The sequence below is a fragment of the Cupressus sempervirens genome, chromosome 11 (genome assembly GCF_028749045.1).
Source record: "Cupressus sempervirens isolate cs-2001-9-10 chromosome 11, ASM2874904v1, whole genome shotgun sequence".
In the NCBI taxonomy this organism is placed as follows: Eukaryota; Viridiplantae; Streptophyta; class Pinopsida; order Cupressales; family Cupressaceae; genus Cupressus; species Cupressus sempervirens.
This window is the reverse complement of record NC_143128.1, coordinates 62,464,434-62,480,630: the sequence shown is the minus strand read 5'-3', so window position 1 is coordinate 62,480,630 and position 16,197 is coordinate 62,464,434. Positions and strand designations below refer to the sequence as shown.

Below are 16,197 nucleotides of genomic sequence, written 5' to 3'. Positions count from 1 at the left end.
GGGCCTTCTCTTCTTGCCTTCGATTGGGCTTCTATTGAGCATGTTCAGATGCTATTTTTAAGACGCATCATCATATGTTACAAACTCATCCCCCACAGTATTGTTTTAGCAAAGTTTGGAGCTCATCCTTTTAGGCTTTCGACCATTTTTGAATTGATTTGGTTTCTTCATCGTCTTCGAGGTTTCATAGACTCTGATGTTGACTGTCACAGATACTCTTATTTGGCATACTATTCGTTTGCTCAAATTAGGAAATCCGACACTTCCACTAGATCTTGCTGTTGGTATGCCCTTGCCACCTCTCTATTGGGTTCGATCGGGATTGACATTGATCGTCTCCCTCCTTACCAGTTCTTGCTAGATGCTCCTACTCATGTCCTCCCCTCTCATCAGGAGTTGAACGACTGTGTTAGGCAATATATCTACAGACAATACATTATCACTACTTGGAGTAATCCTCCTAGAGGATTACGTCCTAAGGTGACTTTTTATGCATAGCATTTTCTTGAGATTTAGAATGGTATTATTGTGCAGCCTACTTATCTCTATCATCGTTGGTGTCATTCCCTTCGATTCTCCTTGGGCTCCTTCAGAGTTGGTTCTCATCATCTTTGGATCTAGACTGATCACCATAAGGCTAGAGAGGATCGAGTTTGTAGATTGTGTACTTTGGCTGAGGTTGAGTCTAAGGCCCATTTCTTGTTTCGTTTCCCTATTTACTATAAGATTAGAGGGAGATTTTATTGTCTTTTCAGGGATTGTTTCTCCCTTTCAGAGTTCTTCAGCTATGATGATCAACGGTGTCTTGCACTTTATCTTCGGGAGGCCACCCAACTTCGTGAGCATACCCTTCAGTTAGCTACATCTTAGATCCACACTTTTGACTAGCTCATTACTGCCTTTTACTCCCCCTGTCTCCGTCATGGGGTGTTAAAAGGCCTTTCAACACTACTCCTAGATCTATTAGACATTGTACCAATCTTATCAAGTAGTGGCACTCCTCCAGCGGGCCTCAATGTAGATCTAGGACTTTGAATCGCCTTCAGTTATATCCTTTTGTTTTTGATTACTTTGTACCAAGGAAGGATTCATAGTCCTTATCTTGTGTTTGTTGGTCTTCTGTCTTGTTTTGTTTATTTTCTAACACCGTTTTGGTGTTTCTGGTGGGGTCAGCTCTTATGTTTGTATGCTTAGTCCCATAAACCTTTATGATTTTTTGTTGGACATTAATATTATTATCTTATCTTATCTTATCAAATCATTAACTTCTAGAGAGAAGTCACATCTGTGTATTGTTCTCGACCATCTAGAGAAATTGGGCCTCTTATTAACTAGCCAGTTATCATTTGTATTCCTTTGATAATTCATTTTTCTTTGATTGCATAGTCGTACAAACATTTCCTTGGACAAATCCACACGTTTTGAAGTTGAAGGGAGTTTGAAGATTTGTTCAATAAGATTTGGATCCAAGCTGAAAAGTACCTCACTGTTTACCGCATAGGTTAACTAAGAAGTGCACACAGATAATAAACATGAACAGCAGAACTCTTTAGATTAGTCGCATATGCCAGAACATTACCTTATGCTTGATAAGATGAATCATAATAATGATTTACAATGATCCCAGACGAGATATAAATACTATCTGCCGAACCTTCCTGAAGGAGTCCATCGGCCACAAATATTATGTCCGCTACAAACTATTTGTCCGTCGGCTATAGAATACAAAAACACCGACGACAATCATTCCATCGGCTACAGAAACACCGACGACAATCATCCCGTCGGCTACAGAAACACTGATGACAATCATCTCGTCGGCTACAGAAACACCGACGACAGTCACTCCATCGGCTACAGAAACATCGACGACAATCACTCCGTTGGCTACAGAAACATCGACGACAATCATCTCGTTGGCTACAGAAACATCGACGATAATCACCCCGTCGGCTATAGTAACACCGATGACAATCCAGTCGGCTAACACAGTTTCTACCGATGACATCATCCCCCCCAAAAGAAAAAGTCGTCTTCGGACGACAATTACAAAATATCTGAGATAAATTAACAAAGAAAATATATTAACAGAGTGACTACAACAAAAAAGCTGCTTCTGTCACATCACTTCCACATTCATCCCGTTACATCTGTAGCCTTTGCTAACACAATACTGTCTCCTCAAGCTGACCTTAATAGCCACCCGTGCTGCTTTCTTTGCTTCCAACACTGGGTCCATTGAGCTAAGTGTCGCTGTACTGCCTTCTGGATGACCCACTCCTCCCGAGCTCTCTATGCATCCACCAAGACAGCCTCTTGGCCAACACCTACTCCCAGTGCCTCTAGTACATAGACACTCCATGCCTGTAGCAGCTTCAAGTCTTCTCAACTGGCCACACTTCACAACTGATATCCGCAACGACTGGGGGTCTAGGGGGCAACACCTCCAGCGGGGTCGAGGGGCAGCGCCCCCGCATGCCTTTGGACCCCTTGCACTTAGCAAAAATTGATCTCTAGTGGGCTCTTTGCGAGCCATTCAACTTCACCAGTAGACCAAGGACTTGTTGATTGCGTGAGGTACCTCTTGCCCGTCCAACGTCCCCAACTTTATCACTCGACTGTCGCCGACCTCCCGGATCTGATATGGTCCAACCCATCTTGCCTTAAACCTTTCCTGTTTGCTTTCATTTTGATCGTCGTACTTGAGTACCAACTGCCCTGGCTGAAACATATTGAGTTTGTCATGCCACGCCTTATGCCTGTTCTGTGTCACGGTCGTCGCCCATTGTGCCTGCGGTCGTCGCACATCTAGATTATTTTGTTTCTGTTGGCACCCTTTAACTAATTTTATAGTGTGATGCATTCTTTTTTTCTTGTGCGGTCCGTTCACCGTCTACCGGACAATGAAATTTTTCTTTTTGCTGGGTTTGTATTGTTTGTCGTTCCCTTCTTCAGCCGTAACCTCCTTTGCGTCATTTGCTTCTCTGTATTCCTTCGGACACTCATTTTTCTCTTTTTCATCACCTTCGTCGACCCTTAGCATATTACAACTCGGAAAGAGTTCGTAGTCTTCTATTTGCCAATGGTAAAGGCCATTCACCGAGTCTAGGTCATCGTCATTCGATTCTCCTTCTAGTGTCAATACTCCTTCGTCCGGTTCCATTCTCCTCTTTTCTTCATCGTCACTGTCGCCTTCACCTTCTGAGTCTGAGGATGTGCCTCCTCACCTACCATTTGTGTGTGCAGGTCAATTATGAATCTTTTGCCTCCACGCTCCATTGATAGGGTATTTCGTTTCCAATCATGTTTTACTTTTGCTTGCACCAACTAAGTCCGTCCTAGAATAGCATCATATCCTTTTCTTTTCAATGGAATGACCACGAAGTCCAATAAAAATGATTGTGTTCCAATAGTTACCGGTTGTGCCCTTAAGGTTTCCAATGGTTTGATCTCGTGTTGGTTCACCGTGAGCAACTGGAATGTAGGTGGCCACAGTGTCGGCTTTCTCAACTTATTCCAAGTATCCTCCGGCAACACATTCACGCTGGACCCTTCGCCGACAATTGTGTCTGTCAGAACATTTTCCAAAATCCCCATCTCGACGACCGCCGGATGCCGTCCGGATGTGAGTGCCAGCAGCATTGGGTCTGTTGCCGTCGTTGGACTACTGTCCCTTCCTGTGTCCTCTGTTGCTTTTGGAAATGGTGTATGATTCAGAATGGTCATCCGTAACTGGGGCACTGTGAGAAGGAGGTCACTTATCTTGACCAATATCTCCATTTGTAAGATCCGTCGTACAATGTTTTGTTCTGTGAAGTTCCTTGCCAAGGTGTCGGTGATGTCCTTCAACTGAGATGCCTTTGCCGACGATGCCTTTCCAATTTCTACCTGCGCTTCCCCCAATTTTTCTTTTTCCTCCGCCAGCAAGTTTGCTTACCTCCGCGTAATTGCCAGAACCTCCTCTTCATTCGTGCCGACAGTGATCAAGTTTACTCCAGACTTTGGGCACTTGGTATCTTCATGGTCGCCGGGTCCACACCATCTGCATAATAATTTCAGTGTGTTTGCCGCTGTACAATCCCGTGCAAAATGACCCCACAAATTATATGCTTGGCATTGAACGATCGGCTGTCCGTTTGCATCATACTGGGTTCGACTTCGGGTCCCATTATTATTGTTATTGTTCGCATTGTTGTTATTTTGCCCTCTGTTATTATTCCTGTATCCTCCGGTCCTCCGGATGTGGCACTTGCGCTATTCGTATTTCCGCTACTGCCCGACGAGGAAGCCTCCTGTGTAAGAAGCACCTGCGAAGATCCTCTTGTCTTTATGTTAAAGGGGCACTCTTTTGTCGAATGGCCCATGATCTGACAAATGTCGCAAAATTGGTTCTTTGGACACGATCCTTTAGTATGGCCGTTGGTCTTACACTCTGTGCACCACAACTTACTGCCTTTTGGTTCCTTCTGCATGTTTTTAAACTCCATCATGCAGATCATGTTCTTTTGTAGGGAACGAACCTTCTTACTGTTGCGTTCATCGTCGCTGCTATCACCTCCGACAGGCTCGTCGTCATCCGAATCAGATGAGCTAGTCTTCGTCTTCTTCTTTGTCTTCAACTCACTTTCGAGGTCCAAGGCTCTATTATAAGCTTCCGTATATGATGACGGTGGCACAATTTTCATTTTCCTCCGCAACTTCGAGCGTAGGCCTTCCACGAACCATCTTTTCTGAAGTCTGTCCGCCCTCTTACTTTCCATTTTGTTTATCAAGTCTTTTAATTTCTTGGAGTAAATGCGGACAGTTTCGTTCTTCCCCTGCTTAGTATTGAAGATCTCTGCTACAATTTCATTATCATCCCGCAACAGTTTAAATTCTGCCAGAAACTCCTTTTTAATGTTATCCCAACTGTTTAGCTTTTGTAGATCTGTATCAGTGAACCAATCAATTGCTACGCCTCGTAGGGTGGCTGGAAATTGCCTCATCCAGTCGTCTTCATCAGTTATCCCATTTGCCTTCCAGAACGTTTCACATGTTTTGCAATGTCGAATGGGATCGGCTGTACCATCACCATTGAACTTCGATAGTTTCTCTTTTGGTCCCGCCATCACAATTGGTTTCTGTAAATAGGCATTGCTCGGTCTTGCAACATTGGCGCTCTTCACTCCCACACCGGCGGTCTGCACTCCCACACCGACAGTCTGTACTCCCACATCGGCGGACTGGTCTCCCACACTGACGGACTGCACTCTCACACCGGCGGTTTGCACTCCCACACCGGCGGACTATTTTCCCACACTGTCAGACTCAATAGCTGCGAACCTTGGTGAAGAAGGGTGTTTTGAAGTTGTCCCGTGCGGAAGTATATCCCAGACGAAGAGTTTACTCCACGCTCTTGCTCCGTCGGCACTTCGAACCGTGCGAGTCGATGCTCTTCCGTCTGGATTCTCTTCCCTCGGCGAACTCAAATTCAAAAACTCCTCCTGTGCTTCTTCCACCAATTCCACCCGTTGCCGAGTTTCCTCCAACAAATGTTCCGTGCTTCGGTTTCCGTCGACACTTTTCTAAAATCTCCGTCGGCGATCGGCTTGCTGTCCCAGAATTAAATTCTCTTACGCAGTACGGATTCCATCTTTTCCCTTGACCTTATTCCGATCCTTGTTAAGCTGATTTGACATTAATCTTCATTCCTCCCACCTTTTAGGTTCATAAGGCAACGACGCCAAATGTTTACCGCATAGGTTAACTAAGAAGTGCACACAGATAATAAACACGAACAACAGGACTCTTTAGATTAGTCGCATATGCCAAAACATTACCTTATGCTTGATAAAATGAATCATAATGATGATTTACAATGATCCCAGACGGGATATAAATACTATCGGCCGAACGTTCTCGAAGGAGCCTGTCGGCCACAAACATTATGTTCGCTACAAACTATTTGCTCGTCGGCTACAGAATACAAAAATGCCGACAACAATCATCCCGTTGGCTACAGAAACACCGACGACAATCATCCCGTTGGCTACAGAAACACTGACGACAATCACTTCGTCGGCTATAGAAACACCGATGACAATCACTCGGTTGGCTACAGAAACACCGATGACAATCACCCCGTTGGCTATAGAAACACCGATGACAATCACCCCGTCGGCTATAGAAACACCGACGACAATCCAGTCGGCTGACATAGTTTCTACCGACGACGCTCACCATCCACACCCTTAACTGTCCTTGACTTGAGGCTAAAATGATGCGCAGATTCTCAAACAAACTCGAGTTTGTGGGAAGCCATAGGGAAGGTGGATAGCAGATGAATGTTACTTATCTTGATACACTGCATATCTTTGTTGGAAGAAATTTCAAGCCTTTGGAAGAAATTGGCCATGTCAACATGCCCAATCTTTGTATCTGAGATTCGATCGAGGATAGATGAAACATGTGACAAAGTTGTGTAGGCTAGCTCCTTATCATATTGATATCTCATCGTTCCTTTTGACTTTTGGTGGTGTGGACATATCTTGTGCTGCAACATGGAAATTCCAAAGTGTAAATAGATCATTTGAAAGGATTGGATACATGAAGGCATTTGATCTTGGTTTACTATGGAGGATCTATGAAGAATGGGTGATTGAAGTATTGATTAGATACTTATGGAAAACGTGATGGCTGAAAGTGAATAGAACAACATGTATTTTCGACAAAAAGAGCCAAAATTGGGTTTGGAGTGATGGATTGCATGTAGGCAATGTGGGACTCTTGTTTGAATGACCAGGAATACAAGTTGGATGCATATGGATATGTGCAAAATGATAGTTTTGGTATTTTAAAGTGTGACCTTTTACCAAAATCGGGTTCTCTAGAGGTAATTACATATAGTAAAAATGCATCATTTTACTTGAGGTAAATATGCAAATATGCAATTGGATTTGGAAGATGCAATTACAAATGCTGGAAAATGGAGTTTGGAATGTATTTGAAAAATGGATTGGCATGGAAGATGAAAGCATGTATATGCACTTCCATTCTTGGGTGGAAATCCTCAACTTTTCTGCAAAAAAAAATCAAAACAAACAACAAGATATATACAAATACTAAATACAAAAAGAAATACATACCTCTTGCCTTTGACTTAACTTTGACAACTCCAAAACTTCTCTTTGCATGCAATTTCGTTTTTTGGATGGAAGAACTTTGCATTTGCAACAAAGAGAAAGATTTCAAGCTTATTTAATAACTTAATGCAAAAAATTAGGGCTGCATTTGAACAAATGGATATTAATGAGCCAAAGAATGCAGCAATTTAGCAAAACAAGCAAGAAATGCAAGAAAAATTGAATCCTCACACTTACTTGGAGATCAATGAGAAAAATGTGAAAGAAAGAGAAGTTTGGATGATCTTGTCTTCTCCAAAAATGGGTTCTCCAAGTGTGTTTGCATATGGCAACAAAAGATCTTTGAACAATTCAAAGTTTTAAGGCAAATTGCGGTCTTTAAGGACGAAAGCATGTGCATGTATGAGCAAGATGTTGTTGCAACTTTCTTTCTCTCCAAGTGTTTGATGCCAATCAGACTTAGAAGGCTCTATTTTTGTCTTGTAAACAGCAAATCATGGTCCTGGAATAAAAGCGCATGTAGAGGAGATGCATATAACATGAGCTTTAACCTAAAACGTACCCTTGAAATGCAATTGCATGTGACATTTTGGAGTCCAAGAGGAAAAATGTGAACTTGAAGAGCATTTGCATGTACTCAAAGCGAAAATTGTGCTCTCTAGATGCAAATACATGCATTAAATATGCATGTATTTGTGGATTTTAGTGCAAATCCACTTTTGGGCTGCAAATGCATGAAGCATACGCATGAAAAAGATAGTTTGTAGTGCAAATCGCACTCTTGGAGGGCCTTTACATGTGATGTCCATGCTCGAAAAAATGTCTCCTATACAATTGCACTTGCCAAGGCCTTTTGCATGCTTAAAAATGTGCTTTTTGGTTTACCCATGTCAAACATGTCCTCTTAAAGAGCAAATCACACTCTAGGAGGGTGATTGCATGTCATTTTTTCCCTTTTACATGCAAATTTCACTCTTGGAGTGTGATTGCATGTTTTAAAAATATGCTTTTATATGTCTTGCATTTGGTTGTCCAAGGCAAAATCGTACTCTTGGAGTGCATTTGCATGTAAGATGTTAGAAGAAAAGACATATCATTGAGTTGCATCAGTTAAGTGATCTATTTAGCACATGTCAAATTGATTATTGAGAAAATATCACTTAAAGGGATCAAATCGTATATTTACACTAGATAGTTTATATATTATGTGCAAATATGACTTTTAAGTAATATTTCACTTAAATGTTATGAAATGAAACATTAAAGTGAATCTCAACATTAAATTAGACTATATAGTGATAAAGTCGTTCAGTGTAAAATTTAAAAGCAACTAAACATCAAAATATAACATAAAGTGCACTGTAATGACTTAAATGATAAATTTAAGTCATAAATAGTTTAAAAACATAACATAAAGTGAATTTAAATTATATTTTTTAAAATGTGCAACTCAACATTAGAATATTGTAATGTCCCTATTTTTGGAAAGTCTATGCAGTTGATGGAGTTAGCTCATCATAGCGATCCTCGTGAGCTAACAGGGTGTTTTGTAGGTTCTAGCTGTAGATTTACTATTTTTAGTAAGTCTATTTTTGGCAGTTGCTATTTTAGCAGTGCAGTGGGTGGCTTCGACAGTTGGTCGTCACTTGCAGTAAATAAAGTTAATAATTGCATGAGCTCTTATTTATTTATTTATTTATTATTGAGTTGCATTATTATAATAATGGTTATACTATTATAATAATGACTTTAAGAGATATTTCTAAAAAGCGTGTTGGAAAGTTTCTAGTGTTGAGTTCTTTTGGGAAACTTCCACAATTTCTGAAGTGGAGTTTCTTAGGAAACTTTGGCCAATGAAAGGTAATAAATGAGAGCTCATTTCATTGGGAAAAACACGTTTGAAAAATATATTTTCTTTTTGTGCCTTTGTGGTTCTCTGATTTCTGACTTGTGAGCTCTTGCTAAATTATAAGGGTCTTGTCTAAGAAGTTTCTGGCAATTGTACTGAAGTATACAATTGGCCAACATTCTTCTACTGTATTCCTGTAGCTAAGGAGTATAATTTTGATTTGGCTGGGTTTGAAGTAATTATGAGATCTTCTATGATAATTGTGCTAAGGTAAGCAATTATCCAATTCTCCTATTGTGTCTACTGTGGCTTGGAGATATTTGAGAGTGTTTAACTGCTGTATTGTGGAGGTTGCATGGCCTTGCTGGAGGGTTACATTGGTAGTCAAATTTTTTTTTTGAAGTCTGAATACTGGTAGTCATGGTTAAGGAAGTGATTGTACAACATTATCATTGAATATTTCTCATAGTTGCCGATTCGTGACACGAATCCGATTCGGGCACGTGAATCGGATCCGTGGATTCGGGATTTTTTTTTTTTCCCAATTATGATTCGTGGAGGATTCGTGCATATATATATATATATATAAAATTATATATATGCATTATATATACTAAAAAAAAGAGAAATATACATAATTCTAAAACTAAATCATTTCATAGTATGAATCTAGTATACTTGATCAATGACATTGATAATTAATATATTTTCACGATTATAAAGAAAATCAACACATTCACATTGAATTACTGAAAGTGAAAGCTTGTAACATTCAAAATATAGATCATTAAACTTGAAGTTTATAACATGATTTACTCATAAAAGAGTCAAGAGTCAACACTAAAGTTTTTTATTTAATCATCAAATGGATTTTCAAGAAAATCCGCATCAGAGGGGTACTGGTGAGCTGCAATTGCTGCATCTGTATTAGAAGAGGAACCCAAACCATTAGTAGTAGAGGGGATTGTTAACTCATAATCCTCCTCCTCATCATCCACATCAATCAAAGTGGATCTAGCAAGATCTCGGATGGTCATATCTAAATCAGGAGTCTCGGGTGCTACATCCCAAAGCTTTTCGAGCCCCTTCTTGTACTTAGGATCCTTCCGTGACAACAAGCGCAAATTGTTGTGAATGAACACAAGGTCTTCTAATTTTTTTGGAGCCAACCGGTTGCGTTTGATTGAGTGGATAAAGGAGTAAGTACTCCAATTCCGCTCAGCGGCAGAAGAGCTGGCAACCTAAAGAGAAATTAGAAATTATCAATACAACAATCAAGATAAATAAATTAAATAATAAATTCAAGGAATTGAGAATGTTAACCTTAAGCTTAATTTTACAAACTTACTTGGGATAGGACCTTTATGGCAAGAGGTTGGAGGTATGTGAAGGCTTGCCCATGAAGGTACCACCATTTGATGGCACCCATCCTGCTTTGGTCTGCTATGGCAATAGGGTCGAAATCCTCACCTGAGTTGAAAGCAGCAAATTCACTCCTCACAATTGCCCCAATCTCTGGATCTTGGAATATCTTAGCTAGTGCCCTCTTATACCCATCTGCAACCTCTGCATCTCTAAATGGTGGCACTCTACTTGGAAGGCGAAGTACATCTGCACTATAGTACCTGGGGATAGCAAAAGACAATTGAACACTATCAAATATCAATAGCACAAACATTGGATAAAATAAGCACAAACATTTGATAAGAACTACAGTACCTCGGGGATAGAGCATATGCAAGGAGGTGCAAAGGTGTGGTCATCTTGTTCCATCGATGATGAACAATTTTTTCCACCTTCTTGTAAAGGGTGTCCTCAGGATCATTCTCCCTCCTCTGTATGACCTAAGATATGAAATATGAATAATAATTATAATTAGTGAATATGTCAATTTAAACTTTAGAATCTAGATATCTCTCAAATAAAAAATTGTTGTAAAAGAGCGTAAAACTTACCATTTTAATTTTTTCCAGCATCCTATCCATGGAATCATAAATATCCCCAAGGCATGGCTCATCACTATCTGCGAAGCGAAGCATTGCCATTATTGGATCGGTGATTTCCAACACATAACTCACAAGACCCCACCAATCCTCATCTAGTATCATTCTTCTCACATTTAAAGCCCTTGCTGTATTGGAATTCTTCCAAATGCCCCATTGGGGGCTAATGACCATATGCTTCAATGCTTCTTTTACCTTCACAAGTCGTCTCAAGACGATTGTGTGAGAGGCAAAGCGGGTTTCAGCAACCTAAGAACATGTTAAACTCAAGTTAGTAAAACATTTAAAAATTAAAACATGTTAATGTAAACAACAACAAAAATTAATAATTGTGGAATCCAATAATATTCAATTATATATTAAATATAAAAATTTACCTTCAATAACTCCAAGTCCGAGAAACTCCTAAAAATTGCTTGTGACATGTGGTGATTTGTCACAAACATTTGAATCTCTTCAGCTTCCTCATATATCCTTTTCACCCAATCTATTTCGGTGCCAATTGCTTTCATCACTAAATTGAGAGAGTGGACGGTGCATGGTGTCCAAAAGATATGATCATATCTAGACTCTACAATTATCCCTGTAGCCCTGCAAACTTTTGCATTGTCCGTGACCACTTGAACAACATTATCAGGACCCACTGACTCTATGGCATCAATGAGAATGCGTGAAATAAATTCTGCCTCTTTCACTTGCCCTTCACAATCAACTGCCTTCAAGAACATTGCCCCCTTAGGGCATACAACAATAACATTGATCAATGGACGGTTTCTACAATCTTTCCAACCATCCGAAATAATAGACACACCCGATTGAACCCAAAAATCTCTTATTGGTTGAAGTTGAGCCCCTACATTTTTCCTCTCATCATGTAATATGGTAGTGCGCAACTTCTCATAACCAGGCGGTTTGTAACCATGGGGTGCATCATTTATTGCTTCCACCATCTCCCTAAAATAAGGTGATCTAGCAAAATTAAATGAAACACCATTTGCAATTAAACAACGTCCAATTTTGTGATCAGCAATGTCTCTCTTTTCAATTTGGAATGCCCTATCTAGTGGGCCTCTCTTTCGGGTGAGTGGAGATGGGTCTTCATCTTCATCATTTGTAGTTGGCATAGGCAAAAAAGGATGTGTTCTTGTGTTTGTTTGATCAAATGATGGTGTTGGTATATTTGTTTTTTGGGAAGCACCACGTTTTACTTTTGCAACTGCTCTATCAGCATCATCTTGCTCTTTTGCTAATGCTGCTATTTGTGCAGCTAGTAATCCCTTCTTATCACTACCTTGACACATGTGAATTCCTTCACCCGTAGGGCCCAAAAAATGTAGTTTCACTCGGGAATAGGAGCTTCTATGTTGTATGTTGCAAAAATTACATTTCCATATGTATGCCCCACCCCCAGGACATTGTGCAACTCTTGTTGTGTGTCTCCATAAAGGAGACCCCTTATCAATTTTGAAGCTTGGTGATGCAGCCCCACCCCCACCCACTGAGCCTTGACTACTCATTGTTCTATTCTTGCAATCTAGAAAAAGTGAAAGAAAACCATACTTCACACTTGCACAAAAACTTGAAAATTTGGAAAACTAAAAATAAATCAATAATCTATGAAAGAATTCAAGAATATGGTTGAAATGCATACCTTAAACACTTCTTGCAAGGTATTTGAAGCTCCACAACCGATCTCCTTCGAATCCAAGCACTTCACTTCAAACTAGCAAGTATGAGAGAGCAAAATGAGAGAGCAAAATAGAGAGCAAAATAGAGAGCAAATGAACTTGCATTGTGATTTAGAGGGTCGTTTTTAGGGTTTAGGGCCTTTAGGGCAAAAAAAAAACATTAAAAAATGATAATGGGCCCACGTTTTTGCATTCTCCTCCTTCATTGCCGCGGATTCACGCGGATCCGCACGTGGATCCTCGAGGATCCGGGTAGGATTCGTAATCCTGCCTGTGGATCCGTAAGGATCCGCGGCCCGCAGATCCTTACGGATCCACAGGAAGGATTACGAATCCTGCCCCCGCGGATCCTTACGGATCCACAGGCAGGATTACGAATCCTGCCCGGATCCTCACGGATCCATACGTGGATCCGGATCCAAATCGGACCCGAGCCCGGATCCGGCCTTTTCCAGGCGAATCCGGTAACTAAGATATTTCTCCTTGCGTTTTGCATTAGCAAAATTGTGGGAGGCCATGTCACACTTGCTGGAGCATACAATACATAGTGGCAGCCGTGCTGAGGTGTAGTAGGAGTCACGTCAAGCAGCAACCCCTTACATGTGCCCAACAATCTGCACACTTCTGGATGGCAAAGGTCTTCATGAATTGCGGCTGGAATTGGCAGTAAAGGGTAGACATTTTGGTGGCACAGCTAGGCACATTTGACTGCAATCTAGGTGCCAATATTGATATATGTAATTCTGATAGGAGGTTTTAAAATAAAATACAGAATTTCCTTGTAGTTACAATCTGATTTCACAATATAGAATTTTGATCTGCACAACATTTTATTACAGTGAATGATAAGATGATATTGCTTGTGTTAATTGGTATCATAGTTCAATCTGTACCAAGACTAAAATTTAATGATTAGATGTTCACAGCTCCGACTTTGTTTATTATTTATCAATATTTGGTATTAGTGTTGCTTGCTGAATTTGTCAAAATGTCAAACAATAAACTTGCATAGAAAATTGGTGTATTAAAGAGCAGTAACCAGGCGTTTTTTTACAAATATAACTTCAATTTTTTAAATATGCAATTGAGCTTGGAGAACCCACTTTTTGAATACTTAAATGGCTATATGTTTTGAATGACAAACTTGATTAAGCCCTAAGATATAACGAATTGAAGGTAAAACTGAAAGCAAGAGATTGAAGGAAAGAAAAAGATTAAAACAATCTAAACAAACACTTGAGAACACAAAAAGGACTTTGAAGGCTTCAAAAATCAAGTACAGGCTAACAAACTGAAAAACGAAAAAGACTTGATGATAGCCTCCAGTAAAAGGATTCATTATATCAATTGGGATTGATCAATATTGGCCAATTAAATAGTGAATTATCTTAGAGAAACGCAAACCTTAGTTGGAAAAGTTTCGTACTGTGACCTACATTTTGTAGTGACAAATGCTGGACAATAGATATAATATTATAATATTATAAATTTTAGATTCTTTTATTTTGGAAATTAAAGAGAGAAACTCTTTATTTCATGTTTGAGCAGATATGCAGATTACTCGAATGCTTACTGGACAGGATATTTCACTAGTCGCCCTGCCTTGAAAGGTTATGTGAGAAAGCTCTCAGGGTTTCTGCAGGTGTGTATGGATTTAATTAAGGATTTTCTTTCCATTTATCTTATTAATAAGATCACATTTTTGGAAAATCTTTCATTCTAGAGAATGTATCTTCATTTTGTGAATATATTTGTAAAATAATCTCTGCAGGCAGCAAAGCAGTTAGAGTTTCTAGTGGGTAGAAATAAGAGACAGCCTAACACCTATTCTTTGGAAGAAGCAATGGCAGTTGCACAACACCATGATGCAGTAGCTGGTACTTCAAAACAACATGTGGCCAATGATTATGCTGCACGTCTTTCACGTGGTTCCCTAGAGGTTTAAACTGGACAATATCTCAAGTCCTTATCGCTACTTATGTAATTTTATCAAAGTTTAATTTTTTCCGGTTACAGTAGTCTTGTAGGCTGTTCAAGTGACAAGTTGTCAATTAACAATCCATTGTTAGCATGACATTGAAGTATACTTTTGGTTAATGTTCCTTTGCAGACTGAGATTGTAGTCAGCTCAGCATTAGTCTACCTTATGAATGGCAAATCAAGAGCTCAGACAGAACCAAAAAAGGAAAATTTATTTGAGGAAATAGATTCAGAAAGTATTTCAAGGGATAAAATAGAACTTGAACAGGTACATTGTCCAAAACATGATGTCTGATATTGAATTAGATAGTGTAGGATCTGTTTCCATGAAGCGGTTGCTATTTCAAAGTAAGAAGTGAACATAGAAGTTCATACTTTTAGTTTGAATTCTCATAAGCATACACAAATAACATTCTTATTTGAATAGTTTTTCTGCTTCTCTGGCAGTAACTTGATGCTTCTAAAACTAGGAATCTATAACTTTTATGTCTTGCTTTCACAGTGCCCTCTTATGAATATCAGCTACTGCCCCAAATCTGAAGCCAAATTGGATGCTGGGAGGAGTCTGGTGTAGTTTTCATTTATATTTTGATTTAACATAGTTTTAATTCATCTGCAGTGGCTTTTCATTCTAATCATATTACATTGACTGACTGAATTGTACGTTTCTTCATTGTTATGTATTCAGGCAATTGTTTTGTATAATCCCTTGGGATGGAAGTGCAATGAAGTGATCAAAATTCCGGTAATTTTTTATTCCTAAGGGATTCTCTTCTTTAAATACTAGATTCTAGATCTATGGCAGTTGAGATCATTACATTCACACATACCTCCTAAAAATGAAATCTGAATAAAATGTGGAAGATTTAGAAGCTTTAGCTTCTAGTGACCATAGATGGATTGGTCACCAAAAGGGCTTGTAGCTCAGTGGTAGATCATCCCGGCATCAAACTGTTGGTCCTCAGTTCGACTCCTGGCTGGTCCACAGAAAAGTTTACCCTGGTATCAAAGCCAAGGTTAAGTAGACCAGGGCCAGGATAGGAGCCCCAAGCACTTGCAGTTTGGATCAAACTGAATGTAGGAAACACCTGAACCATAGATGGACTGGTAAACAAGAGAGCTGGTAGTACAGTGATAGAGCAGCCCAACAACAAATAGATGGTCCCAGGTTTGATTCCTAGCTGGTCAGTGAATTTCTTTATCACTAATCCAGTTGAATTGTCTTTCTTAGCTTTATCCCTAAAACTTGAGTTAACAAAAGTATGACTTTTTGATTTTACTTGATTTGGGTCATTCTTTATTCAATACCAATATTATTCCTGAGACTGCAAGTCATATATCCACTCTTAAGAATCTTCTTATTGTTCTAGACTTTCAGTATATCCAAATAAGCCTAAAGGCTGGACAATGCATAGTGCAAAAATTGTACCTTTGAGAGAAATCATTGCTTTAGAAAGCTTAAATAACAGTTCTACTGTCCCATAGGCTATCTTTGTTCTTGTGGATATTTAAAAACTTATATTCAATTGTGTACAGTACAAAAGTGCTCAAGTCTC

The 16,197-nt window shown here is 39.6% G+C and overlaps 2 protein-coding genes across 2 annotated transcripts in view; one reads left to right on the top strand and one right to left on the bottom strand.

Annotated features, from left to right (window-relative positions):
- The window catches only part of LOC149528258 (alpha-mannosidase-like), a 230,329-nt gene that overhangs the window by 74,734 nt on the left and 139,398 nt on the right, over window positions 1–16,197 (top strand). Inside the window, exons 10-14 of the mRNA XM_089811810.1 lie at window positions 14,210–14,303; window positions 14,433–14,600; window positions 14,772–14,909; window positions 15,144–15,209; window positions 15,330–15,386. Coding sequence (XP_089667936.1) covers window positions 14,210–14,303; window positions 14,433–14,600; window positions 14,772–14,909; window positions 15,144–15,209; window positions 15,330–15,386 — 523 coding nt within the window. The remainder of the gene's footprint in view (window positions 1–14,209; window positions 14,304–14,432; window positions 14,601–14,771; window positions 14,910–15,143; window positions 15,210–15,329; window positions 15,387–16,197) is intronic.
- Window positions 4,214–11,594, bottom strand: LOC149528259 (uncharacterized). The gene is made up of 5 exons (XM_089811118.1): window positions 11,351–11,594; window positions 10,690–11,222; window positions 10,319–10,595; window positions 9,871–10,211; window positions 4,214–4,292 (listed from the first exon to the last, which is right to left on the bottom strand). The coding sequence occupies exons 2-5, from the start codon at window positions 10,731–10,733 to the stop codon at window positions 4,214–4,216; spliced, it is 741 nt and encodes a 246-aa protein (XP_089667244.1). The 5' UTR covers window positions 10,734–11,222; window positions 11,351–11,594.

Excerpts from the sequence above, each read along its gene's own strand:
- LOC149528259 (XM_089811118.1), bottom strand. The coding sequence starts at position 10,733 with ATGACCACACCTTTGCACCTCCTTGCATATGCTCTATCCCCGAG. Across the intron at positions 10,596-10,689 it reads GCATATGCTCTATCCCCGAG|GTACTATAGTGCAGATGTAC; the intron begins GTACTGTAGTTC and ends TGCTATCCCCAG. Across the intron at positions 10,212-10,318 it reads CCATAAAGGTCCTATCCCAA|GTTGCCAGCTCTTCTGCCGC; the intron begins GTAAGTTTGTAA and ends ATTTCTCTTTAG.